This window comes from Mirounga angustirostris, unplaced genomic scaffold (assembly GCF_029215605.1).
Source record: "Mirounga angustirostris isolate CCGP_5_RB_7025 unplaced genomic scaffold, mMirAng1.0.hap1 SCAF_12, whole genome shotgun sequence".
Classification (NCBI taxonomy): Eukaryota; Metazoa; Chordata; class Mammalia; order Carnivora; family Phocidae; genus Mirounga; species Mirounga angustirostris.
Window position 1 is genome coordinate 53,062,569 of NW_026991720.1, and position 23,333 is coordinate 53,085,901.

At 42.9% G+C, this 23,333-nt stretch overlaps 1 protein-coding gene across 1 annotated transcript in view; it reads right to left on the reverse strand.

The window, feature by feature from the left end:
* The window catches only part of DNAH11 (dynein axonemal heavy chain 11), a 339,985-nt gene that overhangs the window by 140,930 nt on the left and 175,722 nt on the right, over nt 1-23,333 (reverse strand). Inside the window, 9 exon segments of the mRNA XM_064575180.1 lie at nt 5,050-5,192; nt 5,629-5,752; nt 6,935-7,097; nt 10,349-10,542; nt 10,814-10,975; nt 12,709-12,948; nt 14,237-14,339; nt 15,006-15,171; nt 18,047-18,247. Of these exon segments, the coding sequence (XP_064431250.1) occupies nt 5,050-5,192; nt 5,629-5,752; nt 6,935-7,097; nt 10,349-10,542; nt 10,814-10,975; nt 12,709-12,948; nt 14,237-14,339; nt 15,006-15,171; nt 18,047-18,247 (1,496 nt within the window).

Sequence of the window (23,333 nt, forward strand, 5' to 3'; positions counted from 1 at the left end):
AATATAATTAAAGCCCAATTTTTTTTCTTTCATATGGCTCTGTATTTTTTAATTCTCTACAATGAACACATAGATCTTATATCATCAGAAAGGATGGTTTCATTCTCTAAAAATACAGAATCACATGAGTATGTATGTACATATACATACATGCATGCGCACGCACACACACACACACACACATCCCTCAATAGACAGATACATAACAAGACAGATGAGTATCTAAAGTCTTGGGAAACAATCACAGGCTGCTATATTCATTAAGTGTTCCTTTCCCTATGGCATCAGATGGCCAAGAAGGAAGGCAAGAAAGAAAAGTCTTGGGTTAACTAAAATCAACAGGAGAGAAGATGAAAGTACTACGTTCTAGTTGCAAAGTGAGTATTACGTAGGAAAAGATGCACGTGTGCAAACGTGAAGGAGAGAAGGCATTTGGCATTTATTCATTGGTTTACTTCAGGCAATCCAAGGGCTCGCATCTGATCATCATTAATGGGAACTGCCCTGTGAGATTCGGAGGTCACATTTTGCATGCCAACAGGTTCGTACTGCCCTGGCATTCCAAATGGGAACTGGCTTTGGGTGGTGAGCATGGGTAATGGGGTGGTAACTTCACATCATTGAGCTCGACCTGCCAGGTGTGCTCGCCAGCCCTGTAACACATTTAGCTTCCCATGTTGCCCAGCTAGGAACATATGCAAGAGAAGGATCCGCTCATCGGGAATTCGGAGTCGTTAGTACACAATGGTGAATATCACAGCATATGAAACTGACACAGAGCAAGCCAGAATTCTTTAAAAATCTAAAGATGCCAGGGTAGTATTTATGTATTGAAGAGAAAGATGTTGCCATTTTCTAGCTAAAGGGTGACCCACTTTCATGCCATGTTATTTCTCCCTCAGGGTAAGATGCTGATCACTATGCCTTCTCATGATGCAGCAACCTGAGTGACAAGGCCAAGAAGGTTTGGGAGTGTTTGAGGGAAATATCCTATTCCCCCTTAGCAGGAAATAAACCAAAACAATACAAAGCCCCCCAAAACCCTCCTACTCATTTTAGTAGAAAAGAGATTATTCAATCAGAAATCCTGTGACAAGGTGGGGAAAATGATCCATACTGAACTCCAAAATAAATTCTAGCTTGTACTGAGGTAAATGCTGAAAAGGGGTCTCGGAAAAGAGAGGAACATAAAACTGGTCCCAGCTTTGGGAAGTCTTCCTGAAGTGGAGTCAAAGGAAACAGGTGAAGGGAAAGACTGATAGATTTATTTTTTACTGTTTAAAGATTTATCTGAGAGAGAGAGAGAGAAGGAGAAAGAGAGAAAGAACTCAAGCAGGGGGAGGGGCAGAGGGAGAGAATGTCAGACTCTCCGCTCTGCACAGAGCTCCATCCCAGAACCCTGGGAGCCAAAACCAAGAGTTGGACGCTTAACCGACTGAGCCACCCAGGCGCCCCAAGACTGGTGGATTTAAAACAGTATAAAATGTAAAACTTCTGTACATCCATCTGTACTGCATGAATATTAGTAAGTTCAAGGAGCAAAACCATATAATCATCTCAACAGACACTGAAAAGGAATTTAATAGAAACTTCCTTGACAAGATAGAGCCAACGTAAGACCTAGAGAAAAGCTGATAAATAGAATATTAAAAAAGACAAAATATTACCTGCATGCTATGTGATAGCAACCCACTAATAGAAACTACCAGAGAGGCTGGTTATAAACAGAGTGGGTTATAAAATTAAAAATCAATAGCTCTCTATATACAAACAATATACCATCAGAAAACCTTATGAAAGAAATATTCCTTCTATAAAAACTTTATATAATAAAGATTAAATTCTCCCAAATATAAAATAAGCCATCAGCACAATTTCAATCAAAATTAAAATGGAATGTATTTAGAATTTGAAAAAATGATTGATATTTTTCTAGATGTGTAGGCATGTGAGAACAAAGAAAAACTAGACAAGAACAGTGAGATACTTGATATAAAAATGTGTAACAAAACCGTAATAATTTATACAGTACAAGGCTGGGATCAGTAGTACAGAGACTTACCAAGAAAAGAAAATAGAGGATCTAGAAACAGACCCAATATGACATATAATAGATGTATTACTCTAAATCAGTAAGGAAGGAATACATGGTTTTAAGATTAAAAAGATACCGTTTTATGGGGCGCCTGGGTGGCTCAGTTGGTTAAGCGACTGCCTTCAGCTCAGGTCATGATCCCAGGGTCCTGGGATCGAGTCCCGCATCGGGCTCCCTGCTCTGCGGGGAGCCTGCTTCTCCCTCTCCCACTCCCCCTGCTTGTGTTCCCTCTCTCGCTGTGTCTCTCTCTGTCAAATAAATAAATAAAATCTTAAAAAAAAAAAAAGATACCGTTTTGGGAAAAAAAAATAACTTGAAACCTCTCAACTCACTCTCTACCATGTATGATAATATATTCCAGATGTAGTCAAGTTTTAAACACAAAACATAAAGATACTGGAATGATGGATTCTGTTGCTATTCCAAAATCCATTTCTAATTTTATTCATAAAGGCCATGTGACAAGATAAAAAATTCACTTCCTTCAACTCCCTGGTAGGTGGAGGTGGCAGGTGATACACACGGCCTCCAAGACGTCAGCTTAGGGTCTTGGGGGAAGCCTTGGTTTCCTACCCAGAGCGCCCCGAGGTTGCCTGCCCCCTCCTTCCTGTGAATGCACACCCCACCGCTCTCGTGTGGTGCTCACGAGGCAGGAGGCACCAGGAAGAGCGCTGGCAGGAGGGAAAGACGAGAAAGCATGGGTCTTTCAGTTTTCTCGATATTTTCTTATTTACTGCCCAGTTGAGTTCTAAATGCTTCTAGCTACTGAGTTTTATCATCTTGGAGAGAAAAACTATGCTATGAATTCATAAGCACCTCCAAATCTAAAAAGAAAACACTTCTTCAAGTTATAAACAAATACGTACTGTATGTACATTTAAAAGACAAATGATATTCGGAAAAATAGACGCAACACATTATGCAAGACGAACTGCTTGGTATACAGAGAACTCTGATAAAAAAAAAAAAAGTCACGTGCAAGTCAGTGGAAAAGCAGGCCCTTTGGAGCTGAGCCTCCCAAGTTCCTCAGCGTCCTGCCTGGGGTCCTACGCTCGCAAGCCCACCCTGATTCAACAAGAGAGGACTGAGACCCTACCTGTGAGTAAGAAGCACGGCAAAGAACTGGCAGGTGTATTTTAAGCTGCAACTATTGGACCCAGCAATACCCCTTCTAGGAATTTATCCCATGGAAGCAAGCAAAGGTGTGTATAAAAGACATATGTAAAGGGCACTTACTTCAGCCTTTTTTTTTTTTTTTCCCCCCAGAGAGACAGAGTGTGTGAGAACGAGCAGGTGGGGAGGGGCAGAGGGAGAGAGAGAGAATCTCAAGCAGGCTCCACCCCCAGCACAGGGCCCACATGGGGCTTAACCTCACAGCTCTGAGGTCATGACCTGAGCTGGAATCAAGAGTTGATGCTTAACCGATTAAGCCACCCAGGCAGCCTTGCATTATTTTAAACAATGGTTGTCAAAATTTCAGCGTGCCTCAGCATTACCTGGAGAGCTTATTACAACATATATTGTGCATCCTGTGCAATGTTTCTGATTCCAGAGGTCTGGGCTGGGACTGGGGGAGAACCCACATTTTTAAAACGTTTCTAGGTGATGCGGATTCTGTTGCTCTGAGGAACAGACCTCGATAGTCAGTGATTTATAACATTACCATCTCATATTCTATTATTGAACTTGTTTTTCCATTTCATAAAGAAAATGTGATCCAAATGTATTGCCACGGAACAGGGAGAAATCTCTGGCTTTGTTGCGTACGACCTGGCAAAAATATTCTTAGTAACATTTTGATGGGGACAAAACTCTTTGGGCCACTGAACCGTAAATCCTGATTTAACATCAGCCCAGAATTGCTCAGTAAGATTAATGTGGAATTTAACAGAGTAGGGCGGACGAGCAGTTTACAAACACTCCACACCTCCAAGGAGAGGTATATTCCCAGCTAATGCACTGCCCCCATCCCCCTTCCCTGGGGGTTCAGGCTCTTTTGCTGCCTGGGCCCTGTTACCAGCTTGACGGACCAGGGATACGAGAAGTAGCAGCCAAGTGGAAACTTGTCTAGGTTACTAACCATTTCTACACCAGGAAGCCGGATTTTGCCTTAAATTGAGCTTCCTGCCATGAGTCCGGAGGCATTTCTTACAGTGCTTGCTCTTCACTGCGGCTAGTATTTGGTTACATTATATCTCTAGGAGCCACAGTGAAGCAGAGTCATCTGCAGGGAAAAACTCCCGGGGGAGCCTCAGGGCATCTGGTTAATACACCTAAATTGCTTGCCTTGAAGTTCTGACATTCAAACCTCAGTTCTGTAATTCAAACCTTGCCAACCCTCCCTTCGTCATTTTCAGCCCCCTACCTCATCCTAATTTACTTCCCTGCCTGATCCACCTCCTTCTCCCCAAAGGAAGCCTGTGTTCCAGTCGTCCAGAGCCACCTAGGGTTTCTCTGAAGGTGTCCTGTCCAGTCCAACCTTCCTTTTACATAAATGCTATTTCCTCTCCCTGAAGGCTCCTCCCCCACTCACTGCTTCTCCATGGATTTCAACCCATGCCCGACACATGGCACAGCGCTTCCTCCAGCAGAGCCCAGTGCAGCGAAGGATGCTGCCCTCATCTGTAACCCACGGCACTACGCACATCAGTCCTGTACTATCATTACTTGTGAGGGTCCTTCTCTCCTGGAGCAGTGTCAGCCCCTCCAGGACAGAGACCACGTCCAGTTCAATCGAGCACTGCACTGTCTGCTCAGCGCCATGTTCTGCAGATGCTCAGCATCACGGGCAACTTCAGGAAGGTTTACTCCAAACGTGGGCACACGTAAAAATGCAAATGTCCTTTCAAAACGAATGGCTGCAATTCAAACTCATAGTACGAATCCTGACAGAACCGTGTCATAGTTCCAAGAGCAGGTTTTAAATATTATGCAAGTAAACAAGGGTTACTTACTTTGAGCTGTAGCTGAACCCTGGCCAGAAAGAATTTCCAACAATTTTCTCTGGAGTCCGCCATGCCTAGACCACGAACTTCATTACGAATTCCAGAAATTATGTTGTCTACATCTTCATCACTGAACAGATCCGGGATTTCTCCTGCCCTCAAAGGAATGAGAAGAATTACTGAAAGACAGTCACAATTTAAATTTTAGATAGGACTGTTTAGTGCTTGCAATGCTCTATCATACAAAGTTCAGTTTAAAGGATGAAGAGTTTGAAATCAGAAATGGTTTTTTTTTTTTGCATTTACAAGACACGCCACACACTGAGGACAAGCTCTGATAGACACACCCACTAAGCTCGTATGTGTAGGAATAACATTTACTTCACTGAAGGCTTCTCCAAGGCACCTCACATCCGTAAGCAGACTAAGAAAGTGATACACCTCAAATTAGTTAGGTTTATAGGTTTCTCCCCAAAGACTGCCCCAGCAAACATCTCAAAGACAAATTATCTCTCTTTAAAGTTCACTGCAACTACAGATAATTTGTCATTGGGGAACATCTTTCAAGGAATGTGTTGGTTTAATCACCTGATGCCAGCAAGTCATTAATCAGCACGAGAAAGCTCTCATCTAGAACCTGGGCATCTGTCAGCAGGAACACAGTGGGCATGTTCTTGGCTCCAGTTCTGATGTACAAATTGGCAAGATCTACCTGTAAGGAAAGGAGGCCATCATTCATGCGCTGTTAAAATGCTGACGTGACGTGGGGAGTATGTGTGTGAGGGCTGGGAAGAACTCAGTAACTATAATTTGAGAGCTTTCCCCATTCACACCTTCTTCCCTCTCAGTGATCCCACATGGGGGCAAACAGCATGACATCACCTCCTTTCCTGGCATTTAATGATGAGCGCCATGTTCCTGGCTTAATGGACCATAGGGATGACAACCGGCGGCTGGTGGACACCTCCCTCCGAATAGACTGAAATGAATTTGGTGATGCCCTTGCCAAGCAATGCAGTAAAAGGAAGATTCCGCTCATTTCAACAACTATTTCATTGAAAACAGTTTTTGTTTGGTTATTTATTTAGCTTTGTTTAATAATTTTGAAAGCATGGGATTTGTTTTCTTTTTTGGGTTGAAATGGCTGCATTACACCCACATTTCACTTGCCACAAACTCTGAATATTATTTTTAAGTACTGTTGTGATGAAAAAGCCAACTTTTAAAAGCACACGGGGGTTTCTTGAATGTATTCTCACCACATTTTATTTTCATGATTCACCCAAAGTGGACTTGTAAAGGCAGTATCTTTTACTTCCCCTCCAACGTACAGGAGTACTAACGGTGTTGAACAGCAGGTGTGGTCAGTACAAAGGAAAAGCCATGTTTGTTGTGAGCAAGCATGTAAACTATTTTTCAAAAGATTTATTCATTCGAGAGAGAGAGAGAGAGAGCGCACACAGGGAGGTGGGGCAGAGGGAGAAGGAGAGAGAAACCCAAGCAGACTCCACGCTGAGCACAGAGCCCAATGTGGGGCTCGATCCCACAACCCCGAGATCATAGCCTGAGCTGAAACCAAGAGTCAGATGCCCAACTGACTGCACCACCTAGGTGCCCCGTGTTGTAAGCAAGTATTTAATAAAATATTTTCTGAGTTGGGTCTGCAGGCTTATAGGTTTATATAGCTATAAACGCTTAAACAAATTTTATGATTACTCAATTCACCATGAAGGAGAAACAGACAAATATAACTAAATCCCCACAAAGTCTTCCCCCTCTTGGTTGGGGAAGCCTTGGCCAAACCTGGGAGTCAGAGCCGATGTGGGCACGCGGCCGGCTCAGGCTTTATGTGCCAGGCAGGGGGGCAGACGGGCTGCCTCCCACTCTCACTCACCCGAAGTTCCTGGATTGCGAAGCCTTCCGTCAGGGCGATCTGGAAGACCTCGAGGCTGCAGATGTAAGCTGCCAGCCGGGACAGGCTCTGCTTGCCGCTGCCGCCCACGCCAACCAAGAGCGCGTGACCCTGAGGGGTCCGAAGGATTCGGCTGATGCGACACCTGCTCAGAGACAGCACACCATGGCAGAAGACTGCCGGGCCTAGGAACGGTGTCTGTTTCATGTTTTAGAAAAGCGGCTAGACACGAAATCTGAATTTTCATTTTACACCTTTAGCCTCTGTTCATCTGCTTCCCCGTCAGAAAAAGAGGCCCCTCACACTGGATGCCCAACCAAGTGTCCCTGTGGAGATCACATCCGGGACTCTCACTGCTTCCTTACTGTCCATATACAAGGCCTTTCTGCAAGGCTTCAAGTTTTCTTGACTAGCAAGAAAGACCCCAATTTTACACCAGCAGCCATGTGCACCAAACATCAAAGGGAGAATGACTTCATGCCAGAAACTTGTGCTGTAGAATTATTTTGCAAAGACTGGATTTGTTTAGGCCAACAAACATCTCAATGTGATTTACTTCATGCAGATTCAACACTTGCCTCTAGGATTCTTACTTCCTTTGCAACAAAGCTTTGTCTGTCCTCGAGCATTCTAGAAAATTTATGAAACTTTTCAGGAGATTTACTGAAACCTTCAGAATCCAGCAAGGCCAACTAATCCCTTGTTCTATATTGTGGAAGAGATTCTGAATGATTGAGCTACTGATATTATTGCTACATTTTACAGTTCGGAATAAGTTGGCCTTATCATCTTGAATGAAGAAATAGGTCATAATTATGTTATAAATACTGAGAAAAGAAAGAAACTGAAATATAAGGATACGGATACCCAAATGCAACAAATGAGACACCATCATGTTAGTTCTAGGTTGCTTTTCTCAAATGAATGTAAGCTTCCGGCCTTGACTGATGCACCTAGATGATTTTTTACCAAAGCACTTCATGGAAAAGCAAGGCTGCGGTCACTTATACCAGGCCAAGCACATATCAGCTGCAAACCGTCAATAACTAAAGAGACGGGTCATCGTAAGAGGCTCAGGCAGGTCCATGAGGTTGACTTCACATGACCATACAACAAAACCACCTTGGGAAAGCCATGAAATTACTCTGAGGCAAATGAAACCCCAAGTTACAAAGCTGAGTTTTCCTTTTGTTTAAATGTATGCTTTGAGGTTTGGACCTCACCAGATTCTCGAAGCAATAAAGTTCCTTCCTAGGAGGCCTTGAGGATGCGTTCTGAGATCATCTCTAACCCTGAGTAAATCAGTTGTGAGCTCACAATCCCGGATCAAAGCAACAGCCTTCCTCTTGAAAGCCACTGAGAAGCCCCCGATGAATGATCGGGGAGAAGACTCTCGCTCTCGGTGGCAATGGGCCGTCTCTCTCACCTGCCCCATGATTCCCATTCACAGTCAGTGTCCTAAGCCAAGCAGGAACTGCAACACTAATACTTCAATTAGCAGCGCAGTCATAGACTTTACCTACCACCAGTGTGTGCCATCAGAGGACGGAAGCTGCAAAGGGACCGATGAATCAATCAATACTTCACATGCTTATAATAACTCATGATGGGGAGGTCTGCCAAGTTTTTCTTCGCCACTCGTGAAAACTGAAACCTGCCTTTTTGGGGTGTCTCTTTGAATTTCCTTCTTCCCATACTTCCTTCTTTCTTGACTCATTTTTAACCATGACTTCCTTATTTTAATCTTTGCCCAAATATCCCTTGTTGGAAAGTCCAGCGTTACTTACTGAATGGCAACCCCCCCAATTCATATATGAAAGTCCTAACCCCTACTACCTCTGCATAAAAGCTTATCGGGAAATAGGGTCGCTGAGGAAGTAATTGGTTAAGACAAGACAGTATCATTCTGCAGTAAGGTGGGCCCCTTATCCACGATAACTGGTGTCCTTCTAAAACGGAGAAATTTGGACGCAGGCACACAGAGTGGGAGAAGGCCATGTGAGGGCTGGAGGTAAGCCGCCACAAGCCAAGGAACCACCAGAAGCTCGCAGAGAATTCTGGAACAGATCCTTCCCAGCATCTGCAGAGGGAGCATGGCTCTGTCACGTCTCTTTCAGATTTCTTGCCTCCACTGTGCGACCATAAGTACCTGTTTTTCTAAACCACCCGTATGTGGTATTTCAGTACAACGTTAGCAAACTAACAGAGCCAGTGACAAATCATGATGAGGGGAGCAGTGCCGGACATGACAGTGCTTCCAACGGCCCGCACAGGTGCAGCAAGGGCCGGCTGCTTGGACTCTTCCACAAATGACGTCATTCCCATGCTAAAATCTGTTGAAAAACTTCTCACTGCACTTAGAGTAAAACGGAAACTCCTTCCTCTGGTTATAGGGAAATACCCTGTGTCAGTAAGACCCGTTCGGGCGTCTCCATACTTGTCGAATATTGCTCTCTCCACTTTTTCTCCATTCTGCAGCCATGACGACCCCTTTTCTGTTTTTGAACATTCAGCCTTGGGGCCCCATGAAATATGCCCCTGCCTAGAATGTTCTTCCTCCAGGTCTTTCCAGGCTTCGCTCCTGCTTACCATTTGATCTTACCTTAAATGTCACCTCCTCATAGAGATACCCAGGCCTTTTATGGGACTGCACATATTTATTTCTCGGAATCGATCTATTTCTCAGCATGACACATCACTTCCTGCCACCTTGCTTGCTTATGTCTTTATAAAAGTTCATCAGCATCACTAAAATGTAAGCTCAACTAGAATAAGGACTAGACTATCTTGTTTGCTGCTGTATCCTCAGTACCTAGAACAATGTCTGACGGCAAGGGAGCGATGGATGGTTGCATTATCTGTGCACTGCACGAGGCACCCAGTCTAGGAGGTGAGCCAGAGCCTTGTCAGCCAAGCTCTACATCAGGACAGCGGCATCTGTCTAATTATCTGCCAAGAAAACATGCCCCCTTCCTTCACTAATTTGTACCAGAAGTAAATCGGCTGCCACTGTTCCCGTTTAGCACTCAGTAGGCACTCAGTAAACATGTTTCATCAATGACCAGCAATTTCCATTCATCTTGTTTCTGTCAGTTAGGAACCTTACGGCTTTGAATGAGTCCCACGCCTTTCTCTTTCTCAATCTTCTTACCTATCAGGGCTACAGTGAAATAAAATGAAATTATGGCTGTGACGATGCTTCAGAAAGTAGTGTACTGGCCTCAGACATGATTAAGATTAGGATGTAACTTAGACACTTGCAGTTTTATACTGTATGGCAAACAAGAGACAGGAGCTGCGAGCTTGGAGTACTGAGTATGCTGCACAGAAGCACAATGACTGTGGAGACCTCGCCATTTTTACTCTGAGAGAAAGAATCGTGACTGGTCAACTCACACATGCTGCATGGCGTCTTCAAATAAGACCAGGTGCATGGCAGCATTCAGTTCATTGTAGTTGGCTAAGGCTTCCGTGAGGACGGTCTTCAGCACCTCCCAGTCCCTCACCGGCAGGTAGCACGGATCTTGGCCGCCGTGAGCAAAGTGGCAATAGATGAGGGGCTTTTGAAATAGCACGTGACTGTCTACACCCTGCAGGAGGAGGGAGAGAACAATCTGCTCACGTCAGCCATCCAGAATGAGCCATCTGGAAGCACAGTGGCCCACCACAGGCAGAACCTGCAGGTCAGTCTGTGAGTCGCTGGGCAGAATGTTCCCCAGGACAGACCCGAGTATATTCTGGAATCATGGCTGTTCCAGCAAGGTAAGCACGTGCCCAATTTGTTCACATCCTTAGCTGACTCTGCCCCAACGCTGATTAGTGCCAGAGCAAAGAGTGACCTTGGACATCCCACACACTTACTTCAAAATATTTACAGGCAGTTTCCAGCATTTTTTTCTGAAACAAATCACAATCCTTTGGGTCTACCAGTTTGTCTCCATAAACACGAGAAGACTCGTGAAGCCACAGGCGGATTAAATCATTTGGACATTTTAAACATTCAGGAGAAGCAAATAAAATGCCCTACAAGGCAAGAACGGGAACAATTAAAAATTCGGAAACTGGTGACATTCTACAATAGTATTTTCCTTTAACATTTTAACTGTATACTAAATTCAGCAATTTATTAAGTTAGAAGAATTACCGTAAGTAGAATTATTATAATAGTAGTTTTACTCTCTGAGAAGTAACATCTTAAAAACCCGAATATCATTATACCCAGTTTCAGAATATAGGTTAAGACTGTATTTTACAAGCCAGCCCAGGAAATAAATAGCTCGTCTGAGGGCTTGTGTTTATGTCTCCCAACAGATGAAGTTTCCCAAAGGACAAAGAGCTAACATGAATGTCACAGGATCAACATTCCTTTTTATCCTAAAATCCTTTGATATCTGTTAATCTAACCCTTCCATTTAGCAGATGAAGAATATGAGACCAAAAGTAAATTGTCTGAAATCACACTTTGTGGGTAGATCTGGAACTAGCCCTAAAACATTTTGACTGCCCCCCCTCCCTTCAATACTACCCTTCAGTATCTTGGATTCATAGACCCAATCCTTCGGGAAAGAGTCAGCTGGCTCTGGACTTCGAAGAGACACAGAGAGTTGGAGGCAAGTAGTTACAAAGCTTCAACAACTGTTTGGTGGCATGAGGTGTAGCTGACAGACTGGACATAGCGGTGAGCAAGCCTCTCATCCCGTGTCACCTATGGCTTTCCTTCCTGTTTTTCCCTAAGATTAAAAATCAGCTTTGGTGCCCCTAGGTGGCTCAGTCAGTTAAGCGTCTGACTCTTGATTTCGGCTCAGGTCACGATCTCAGGGCCATGAGATCGAGACCCGTGTCCACCTCTGTGCTCAGTATGCCATCTACTTGAGATTTTCTCTCACCCTCTCCCTCTGCCCCTCCCCTGCCTCCTCTCTCATGCTCTCTAATAAATAAATAATTTTTAAAAAAATCAGCTTTTAAACAACACTGTATTGAGCACAGTCACTCCAGCAGGTGCTAAAAATACAGCGATGAGAACGAGTGGAAGCTTGGTCTCAGGAATCTGTTGTCTGACACAGTGTTATGGTTATAGGGCATTTGCAGAGTGATTTAGAAAAGAGGGTTATAAAAATATAAAGAAGCAAAAATCACCAAAGATAAAGCCTCCTGAAATTCTCCACTACTCCTCTCACAAAAGAACTTCAGGCCATAAATAACCCTCTAACTGCTTTTTCTGTGGAGGGTAGAGCACACCAGTTGATTTTTTTTTTTTTTTTTAAATTCCGGTTTCAATTCCCTCTTTGGAATTTCCTTACAAACCAAATACAGAAACACTGTCCTTTTACCAGGTAAGCCAATAGGTGTCAAGGTCAAGTAAAAATAATCCAATGGTGTAAGAAATTGTGACGTTTCTCTTGATGTATGTTTAAAAATCATATCGTATAAATATGAATAAATAACAAATGATCCTCCTCACTTGGCCCAAAATGAGGCACTCAGATATTTATATGGAATACAGAGAACAGGGAGTCAGACTTCTACCCTTGCTTCTGCAGCTAAGTCTCTGCACTTGAGAGAATCCACGAGTCCCATCGGTAAAATGAGAATAAACCTGCCATATAGACTTTACAGAGAAGTTTATGGTGTAACACCCAAGAATACACACAACAGTACACAGCATCACCTTGAACTAAGTTCCGTAACTGAACACCATTAATCTTACCAAAATCATTCCTCCACCCAAGATGCATAACCCAGAGCCACCAAGGTACCTGGAAGACGTTTGATAAGTCTCTCAGATTAAAGACGTAGTGGAATTTAACAGCTGTGGGTAAAAAGCTATGTGTCATCATCTGATGGAACGTGATTGTTGCCTGTATCAAAGAGGGGCCACTCCTGAGAAGTGATGGACCAAAGGCTTGCTGCTGAAAGTGGAAGTTAAGAATTTGGCTATAGATGGTTTGCAGCGTATCCAAGGATGGAAAGTTGAATGCAAACACAGTGAAATGTCTCTGAAAAACAAAACAAAAGAAATGTAAGAGTTACATATAATAGGGATTATAATGGAACCATTAGATTGCAAAAAAAGGCTTTTTTTTTTTTTAACCCTTCCTGTATTCCATGCCCCCTGCCATGTCACTGTGGTACCTTTCTCTGACTCTGTGCCTGGCTATAGGACTCGATTGAGCTAACAGAGTGAGGCGGAAATGACACTGTGCCAGTCATTGTCAGAAGCCTCTGTGTTTCCACTTGCTCTCTTAAGGCCCTACCTTTGCCATGGACTGTACAAGCCTATTAACGGATGAAAGACACATGAAACTGAGCCACCCTGTCCCTATCACTTTAGTCAAAGCTACCATAGATTCGCTGATAGAGTCACCCAGCCGACCCCCAGCTGATTCCAGATAAGGGTTTAACCAACACTTACTGTTGTATACTGTTGTTTTTTGTGTGTTATAGTTGGTGGGGGTTATTATTATTAAAAGCTTATATGTACACATAAAACATGCACATTAATATTTTTATCAGCTTTATTCATAATTCCAAGATGTGGAAATAACCAAGGCATCCTTCAATAGGTGAATGGATAAACAAACTGGTACACCAATACAATGAATATTACATAGTGGTTAAAAAAAAAAAAAAAGAGTTATCAAGCCATGAAAAGACATGGCAAAACCTTAAATGTGTATTTAAGCTAAGTCCAAGAAGCCAATCTGAAAAGGCCACATACTGTGGGATTTCAAATGTGTGACATTCTGGAAAAGGTGAAACTATGGAGACAATAAAAGGATCAGCTGGTTGACAGGGATTCAGGAGTGGGGGGATGGATGATTAGGTGGAGCACAGGAGATTTTTAGTACAGTGAAACTATTCTGTATGGTATTTTCATGGTGGATACCTGGCATTATGTATTCGCCAAAATCCACAGAAGACACAACACAAAGAATGAGCTCTAATGTAAACTTTGGACTTTGGTTAATAATAATGAATTTATATTGGTTCATCAACTGTAATAAATGCAGGACACTAATGCAATATGCTCATAATAGGGTAAAGTGAGGTGGGAGGAGGGTGAGAAGGTATTAAGGGAACTCTTTGCAGTCCTTTCAACTAAAACTGCTGAAACAGTTTGTAAACCTGTACCTGCTCTTAAAAAAATAATTAAAAAAAAAAAAGCTTCCAACAAAAGTCCAGTAGGAGCCCTAGTTTGTACGAAAAGCTTCAAGAATCACAATCTATAATGTTTGAGGTTTTACTCAGGGCCTATGTGGGCGAAAGCAGGACTCCACATCCTACCTGTAGTCGAGGATTGATCGTGGAACTGCCCACCATCAGATTCATGCAGGCGATGTACTGACAGCTGTGGATTTCCTTAAGCATCACCTTCTGTCTATCATACCTGAAAACCCGGAAACAGAACCTTAAGTCCAAAACCTGAAGATGACAACACAACAAAATCCCCCAGTTTATGAAGGACTTCCTCACAAACTGTCTCCCTTGATTTTTATAATCTCTCTGTGATGCTGGGCGTGTTAGCCTCAACTCAGAGACACGAAAACTAAAGCTTAGAAAATGGAAGGCTACATAGCTCTTCTGATGCCCGAATCAACATAAGGAACTGAGTCAATACCTACTGTTCCTGCTTACTGATTCCCACGTGACTATTTCTGGTGAGCAATATCCACAGCAAGGCTGGGGGCTCTCCCTCTACTTAACGGCAGGGATGGACACACTGCAAGGCCCAGACATTACCCAACAGCTACATCCCACAGAATAAGGCTAGGTGTCTGAAGTAATTTAGCGCGAGTTAACATATCTGAGAGTTTAATGCTTCAACTAGACAGTAATATATCTAAGACACTTTTCAATCCAATTCTTCCGAAGATACAAACGGAACCTACAGCATTTATGATGATGAAAGGGGGATGTAAAACGAAACCTAAAAGTTATCCCAGAAAATGCTCCTCCTCCTCAGAAGAAATTGGGGTAGTTTCATTCTTCGGCATTCATCCACAATAACAATAATTAGATTTCAGTAGAGAAGAAGACACAGAGAATCGCTTACCAGTGTCCGTAATCGACGTGCTGCCGAATCAGAGTATGGGGCTGCACTGTGCCATAGGGGTCCACTTCGGGCATATTCATGTCGTCGATGAAATAAACTAATTTTTTATTTCCTCCTGGACCATAGATCCGACCAGCCTTTTTCTCTAGAGGTTTCTCAAGAATTCCTGAAACAAATGCATCGTTTTGCCCAACGATCAGATAAAATGTCACTTTCTGTCCTTCGTCTTTTTTTTTTTTTCCTCGTTTTTCCTCATCTTCTGTCCATTTCATCCACTCCTAAGTCTTCAAGTATTAACTCTGTGCAGTTCAGTATCAGTGATGACCCTCTGGTCACCTCCTCTGTGTCATGCTTTCCTGCCAGCCTCCCTCCTATTGGCAGCTCACCTCACCTCTCCTTTCCTGGAGAGTCAACATCTGACACACGACATCACACTGGCCAGCAATCCGAGGCAACACTGCTGCTGGTCTGAATGGTTTGCCGCCTGAACACACTCTAACCCACGGTCTGCTCCCTCTGTCCTTCCCTATCAGCCCTGCAGGAGAGGTACCTACGCACAACAGAGAGTCCCCATACCTCTCTTCTTGGGTCATCCAAGGGCACAAGTGTAAGGGAAGGCTGTACACAGACTCTATCCTGTGCACACATTAACTTACATTTCCTCATGTGCCTCAGTGACTGTGTTGGGAGTAGGAAATCCTGAACCGAGTGTGTGTAAGACAGAGTGTCTAATAATTGCTGGCCCTCCGAATAGACTATGAGTAGCTTGAGGACAAGGAACTGCATCGTGTTCATGACTGTATTCCCGATGACAACCACAATAAGCCATTTGTTAAATGAATGAAAGAACAAAGAAGTGCATCAGGAATAAATTAACAAAGCCCTCTTCCAAGCAGTGGCTTGGCACTTCCAAATGCGTGCTTCCTACCGGCCACTGGTGCCTGGATGTTTGGCCCACACCAAACAAGCCTCTTGCCCACGCACAACCCATCTCTTCCTTTTTCCCTTCTGTGCTCCTCTTTGTGCGATTAACACTCTTAGCCAGGTGCCAAGCTTTAGTATCATCTTTCTCTCCTGGTCCCAGATCTGCCTGACTACAGCCTGTAAATGGTACCTCATGTCTCTTCCCTTTCACCACTCTTTCTACCATTTTAGTCAGAGCAATGTTACATTCAGCTGGTACACTACCCAGGGGGACTGGTCTCCCCACCTCAGACATCTCCTCCCAAAGGACAGCCTGCATCCTTGCTCCCCATAAATGGCTCGCCATTTCCTACCAAAGGAAATACATTCTCTTCAGCTTGCATCTTAGCTCGTTCTACAGTTATAGTGACCATTCCACATTGCCTGTGGCTATCCTGGTTTGTTTGTTTATTTGTTTTCTGAGAGAGAGAGAGAGAGCACACATGTGAGTTGGAATGGTGGTGGGGTGGCAGTGAGAAGGCAGAGGGGAGAGGAGAATCTCCAACAGGCTCCACACTCAGTGCAGAGCCCAACTAGGGCCTCAATCTCATGACAACAAGATCATGACCTGAGCCAAAACCAAGAGTCAGCTCAGTCAGCCACTGAGCCACCCAGACCCCCTGAACTATCCTGATTTTAACAATAAAAATCTCATGTCCCAGAAATCCCCTCACTCCATGGCAAACCTAACAGTTGGGCCTTCTATCTAGTCTAGCTCCAATGCACCACTGTAACCTTTTCCCTATGTTCTACCCCATCTCTGTGCTTCAGCCAACTTAGAGATTCAATTAATTGCATGTCTTCTTTAATTTTCTCTTTCCTCTGTTTGCTTACACTCATTTTTCTATCTCAAATCCTATCTTTGCCTGCATTACACCCCATCCTGAAGGTCTGAAACCCAAATCTTTCAAGTACACTGGTCTATTTGTTGTGCTAACAGGCAATGTCTAAATCTTACACCATGCCTGTACCCTTTCAGGAATTAGCAAGATGAACTTATAGTACAGTGAAGTATTTTGTTCGATTATTGAATTGTAGACCTAATCTTCCATTTACAAGTGATAAAGTGATCCCTCCTTCTGTGTCTGTGAATGAAAAACATGCACTGGACACAATGCCTTGGGAAAAATAGATAAATAATATAAATTTGCTAAAGAATTAAATGAAACATCTTCAAGTTGGATTTTTTTAACTGTTCCATTCATGAGGTCAAGAAAGACAAACCTCATTAAGAGATTACAAAAAATCACTCTTGGCTGAGTTAATGATGTCAGTCAGTAAGAAAATTTATTATTAACCTCTACTGATAAAGCTAGGAAAGCAGTAACAACATATACCGATGTGCATGACCATGTGCACACATACACACACACATACACACAGAAACCACAATCAAGGCAACTCAATAGGTTTAATCAACTACTAGATAATAGGGAGTTTCACTGCCCCCACCACCAACATAACCCTGACACTTTCCTGGATAGTGACAGACCTACAAATAGCAGCTCTTTCTACACTATCTCCTTCACTTCCCATGTCTACTTAGCTTGCCCCTCCTAACTCAGAATGCCCCAAATCTGTTTGGTTCTTTTGTTTACACCGATATATTTATTCAAAGGCTAAAATTATTCTTACAATTTTCCTAAGATTTAATTAACAGCTCATGGCCTGGCATTTCATCAATACAGTTTTAATGAAGTTCTCCTAAATCAATCCATTACTTGAAAAGGTAACCAGGACACTCTTCCTTGTGGACACCGTTATGTTGCTAGGGCTCCATAAAATTGACTAAAGGTGGTCAAACTCTGTAGAGGCAAAGCAATGAACACTGCTGATGTCGATTCTTGCTGTTCTGAACAGTAATAAGTGAAATATAGCCACTAGTGATATAAAAAGCCAAAATCACAATACTGAAACAAAGTATATTTTACCCAGATTGGTGGTAAGTAAAAATTCATCTGAGGCCAAAGCAAAATGGTCTAAAGCCTAGAGAAAGTAGTCGTCCCCTCCAGCTACATGCCCCAGCCTTGACAGTTTCTGATGCCTTGTTTCTAAAATATAAGCAGGAGAACACTTACTTTGCAGAGCTGCAGATGTTGTATAGTAGTTGAAAGGCACATGGGACACGAAGTAATCCTCAGAGAGACTTGCCAGTGTATCACCTACAAAGGCTGTCTTTCCCACCCCACCATTTCCTACCAGCATTAGGGGTTGTCCTTTCTCAAGCAGCAACTCTACGAAATATCTGAGACGAGTTGTCTCTGATGTGTGAACCACAACTCTCTGTGGGGGGGGGGGGGAGGGGGAGAAGGACAGAATGAGAGAAAAGTCAGAAAGAGAGGCATTCCAAAATTTTCTATCTTAAGCAACACAGTCATTTGAGAATTGAGATCCAAAGAATTCTTAACTCAAGTTCACACTCGGTAGGAGAGATCTTACCTGATTTTCAGTTTTGAGTTGTCAGAGTTCAGACATCATAACTTGAGGAGAGCAAATGGGTAGTACCATCAAAATGCAGTAGCATAAGCAATGGATTTATCTTTTCCAACTTAAGTACTAGCCAAAGCCCCTTTCACAGAGTACCTACAATCTGTCCAACCCCATGTTAGGCATACCAGGGAATCCAATAAAAGTTTAAGAAACCGTCCACCACTCTCTAGGAGCTGACAAAACATTTGAAAAGTCAAGCCACACATAAATCAAAGTTGGGAGCAGTGCCTTGGCTGGGTAAGATTAAGTGGCCAAACGATTAGGGCAGAATTTAGACTAAAGGAGTTCTGCATGGGGAGAGACCCAATGGCAGGAAACAGTGATTTTAAGTGAAATATTCCTAAGTCCAAAGTACTGTCAAACATATTATGCATTGTTTTGTTAAAAAAAAAAAAAAACTATAGCAATGCTTCTGCTTTGAAAATTAGTGACTTACTTATATACTTTATTGTTTCACAACAAATTTGAGGTGGCTTAGGGGAATAAAATAAAATGAAGAACAGAGGAGGAGGGGAAAAGATGGCGGAGGAGTAGGGGACCCTCTTCTGACCGGTCCCCGGAATTGAGCTGATATCTACCAGACCACTCTGAACACCCATGAAATCAGCCTGAGATGTAAGAAAGTATATCTAGATCTCTACAAACAGAATCTCACAGGCGGTTGGTTCCCAGGTACGAAGTGGGGAGCTGTGACTCCGCGGGCAGATATTGGAGGGTAAACGGCAGCGGGAGGGTGCCTGGCCATGAGGATCCTACATCACCGGTGAGTGACAGCCTCCTGCACTGGGGACGGGGCACAGACTTGCAGACCGGTAACGGCAGGGAAAGGACTTTAGACGGAAACCAGAGCAGTGGGGCCATGTGTGCGAACTGGGGGCGGCTGGAGGTTTTAGAAGCACAAAGGGCAGAGACATGCTCCGACCTGGAGGCGGACTGGGAGCCATGTGCAGGGGCGCACAACCCAGGACACTGCAGTTTATAGCAGCACAGACACAAATGGATATAGTGTGGCCTGGAGAGCTCACTGAAGAACAGACTGCGATCTCTCCACTCTGAGGCAGAGAGTTGGAAATGGTCTCTTCTGCTCTGACTCTCAGAAGAGATGCGGAAAGCTGCCAGGGAAAGCCACCAGAGAACAAAAGCCCCCCAAAACCGGTTTTTACTGAGCCCATCCCCCACCACAGGGGGCAGGGCAACAGGGATGCCTGAGTAACAGTGCGGCAGACCCCTCCCCCAGGAGACAGGGTGGGAGAACAAGAGGCCAACAACCCTAAGGTCCCTATAAAACAGGTGCGTCTTGCTTGGGTTGTGGTCAATAATTTTGGACTCTGTACATTCCCTCAACCACCCCTCAGCAGAATGACTAGGAGGAGGCACCCCCAAAATAGAAAAGACTCAGAGACTGTGACTACTTCTGCCACAGATTTACAAATGGATACAGATATAACCAAGATGTCGAGATGGAATTCAGAGTAGCAACTGTGAAGACAATAGCTAGAATGGAGAAATTGATTAATGGCAACATAGAATCCCTAAGGGCCGGAAGTGAAAGCTGAATTGGCAGGACTTAAAAATGCTATCAATGAGATCCAATCTAATCTAGATAATCTAACAGCTAGGGTAAGTGAGGCAGAAGAACAAATTACTGATCTAGAAGACCAATTAACAGACAAGAAGGAAAAAGAGCAGACCAGGGAAAAACAACTCAAAATCCATGAAAATAGAATCAGAGAAATAGGTGACACCATGGAACATTCCAATGTCAGAATTATTGGGATCCCTGACGGGGTGGAGAGCGAGAGAGGACTAGAAGATATATCTGAGCAAATCATAGCTGAGAACTTCCCTAATCTGGGGAATGAAACAAACATTCCTGTCCTAGAGGTAGAGAGGACCCCTCCCAAGATCAAGGAAAACAGGCCAACGCCCTGGCATGTAATAGTAAAACTCATGAATCTCAGAACCAAGGAAACCATCTTAAGGGCAGTTAGGGGGAAGAGATTCCTTACATACAGAGGGAGGAACATCAGAATAACGTCAGACCTATCCACAGAGACCTGGCAAGCCACAAAGGCCTGGCAAGACATATTCAGGGTACTAAACGACAAGAACATGCAGCCAAGAATACTTTCTCTGGCAAGGCTGTCATTTAGAGTGAATTGAGAGATGCAGAGCTTCCAAGACCTGCAGAAACTGAAAGAATATGTGACCACTAAGCCAGCCCTGCAAGAAATATTAAGGGGGGTTCTATAAAAGGAGAAAGACCCCAAGAGTGATATACAACAGAAATTTATAGGGACAATCTATAAAAACAAGGTCCTCACAGGCAACATGATGACAATAAATTCGTATCTTTCAATAATAACTCTCAACATGAATGGCCTAAATACTCCCATAAAACGGCACAAGATTGCAAATGGGATAGAAAGACAGGACCCATCCATATGCTGTCTACAAGAGACTCATTTTGAACCTAAAGATACATCCAGACTGAAAGTGAAGGGATGGAGTTCCATCTTCTATGCCAACAGACCTCAAAAGAAAGCTGGGGTAGCAATTCTTATAAAAGACAAATTTGATTTTAAGCTAAAGACGGTAGTTAGAGACAAAGAAGGACACTATATCATTCTTAAAGGGTCTAGCCAACAAGAAGATCTAACAATTGTAAATATCTATGCCCCCAACATGGGAGCAGCCATCTACATAAGCCAACTGTTAACCAAAACAGTCATATTGATAAAAATACGTTAATTGTAGGAGACCTCAATACTCCACTCTCAGCAATGGACAGATCATCTAAGCAGAAAATCAACAAAGAAACAAGAGCTTTGAATGACACACTGGACGAGATGGACCTTATAGATATATATGGAACATTCCACCCTAAAACAACAGAATACTCGTTCTTCTCGAGTGCATATGGAACTTTCTCCAGAATAGACCACATACTGGGTCACAAATCAGGCCTCAACTGATACCAAAAGACTGAGATTATTCCCTGCATGTTCTCAGTCCATAATGCTTTTTAAAACTGGAACTCAATCACAAGAAAAAATTTGGAAGAAATTCAAACACTTGGAAGCTAAAGACCACTCTGCTCAAGAATGTTTGGGTCAACCAGGAAATCAAAGAACTTAAACAATTCATGGAAACCAATGAGAATGAAAACACATTGGTCCAAAACCTTTGGGATACTGCAAAGGCGGTCCTAAGGGGGAAATACATAGTCATCCAAGCCTCACTCAAAAAAAAGGAAAAATCCCAAATTCAGCAACTAACTTTACACCTTAAAGAACTAGAGAAAAAGCAACAAATGATGCCTCAGCCACTCATTAGAAGAGAAATAATTAAGATTAGAGCAGAGATCATTGAATTAAAACCAGAAACACAGTAGGTCAGATCAACAAAACTAGAAGCTGGTTCTTTGAAAGAATTAATAAGATCGATAAACCACTGGCCAGACTTATCCAAAAGAAAAGAGAAAGGACCCAAATTAATAAAATTATGAATGAAAGGGGAAAGATCACGACTAACACCAAGGAAATAGAAACAATTACTAGAAATTATTATCAACAACTATATGCCAATAAATTAAGCAACCTGGAAGAAATGGATGCCTTCCTGGAAATCTATGAACTCCCAAGACTGAAACAGGAAGAAACTGATAACCTGAATAGATTCAGACAATAACCAGTAACGAGATTGAAGCAGTGATCAAAAACCTCCCAAAAAACAAGAGTCCAGGGCCTGATGGATTCCCTGGGTAATTCTACCAAACATTCAAAGAATAAATAATACCTATCCTCCTAGCCTTATTCTATGAGGCCAGCATTACCTTAATCCCCAAACCAGGCAAAGACCCCATCAAAAAGGAGAATTTCAGACCGATATCCCTGATGAATAGGGATTCCAAAATCCTCAACAAAATCCTAGCTAATAGGATCCAACAATACATTAAAAGGATCATCCACCACGAACAAGTGGGATTTATCCCAGGGATGCAAGGGTTGTTCAACATTCGCAAATCAATCAATGTGATAGAACACATTAATAAGAGGAGAGAGAAGAAGCATATGGTCCTCTCAATTGATGCAGAAAAAGCATTTGAAAAAATACAGCATCCTTTCCTGATTAAAAGTCTTCAGAATATAGGGATAGAGGGAACATTCCTCAAGTTCATAAAATCCATGTATGAAAAACCCACAGTGAATATCATCCTCAAAGGGGAGAAGCTGAGAGCATTTCCCTTAAGATCAGGAACACGACAAGGATGCCCACTCTCACCACTATTGTTCAACATAGTACTAGAAGTCCTAGCAACAGCAATCAGACAACAAAAAGAAATAAAAGGTATTCAAATTGGCAAAGAAGAAGTCAAACTCTCTCTCTTCGCAGATGACAATGATACTTTATGTGGAAAATCCAAAACACTCCACCCCCAAATTACTAGAACTCATACAGCAATTCAGTAATGTGGCAGGATACAAAATCAATGCACAGAAATCGGTTGCTTTCTTATACACTAACAATGCAACTGTAGAAAGAGAAATTAGAGAAACGATTCCATTTACAATAGCACCAAAAACCATAAGATACCTCAGAATAAACCTAACCAAAGAGGTAAAGGATCTATACTCTAGGAACTACAGAACACTCATGAAAGAAATTGAAGAAGACACAAGAAGATGGAAAACATTCCATGCTCATGGATCGGAAGAATAAACATTGTTAAAATGTCTATGCTACCCAAAGCAATCTATACCTTCAACGCCATCCCGATCAAAATTCCAATGACATTTTTCAAAGTGCTGGAACAAACAATCCTAAAATTTGTACGGAATCAGAAAAGACCCCGAATTGCCAAGGAAATGCTGA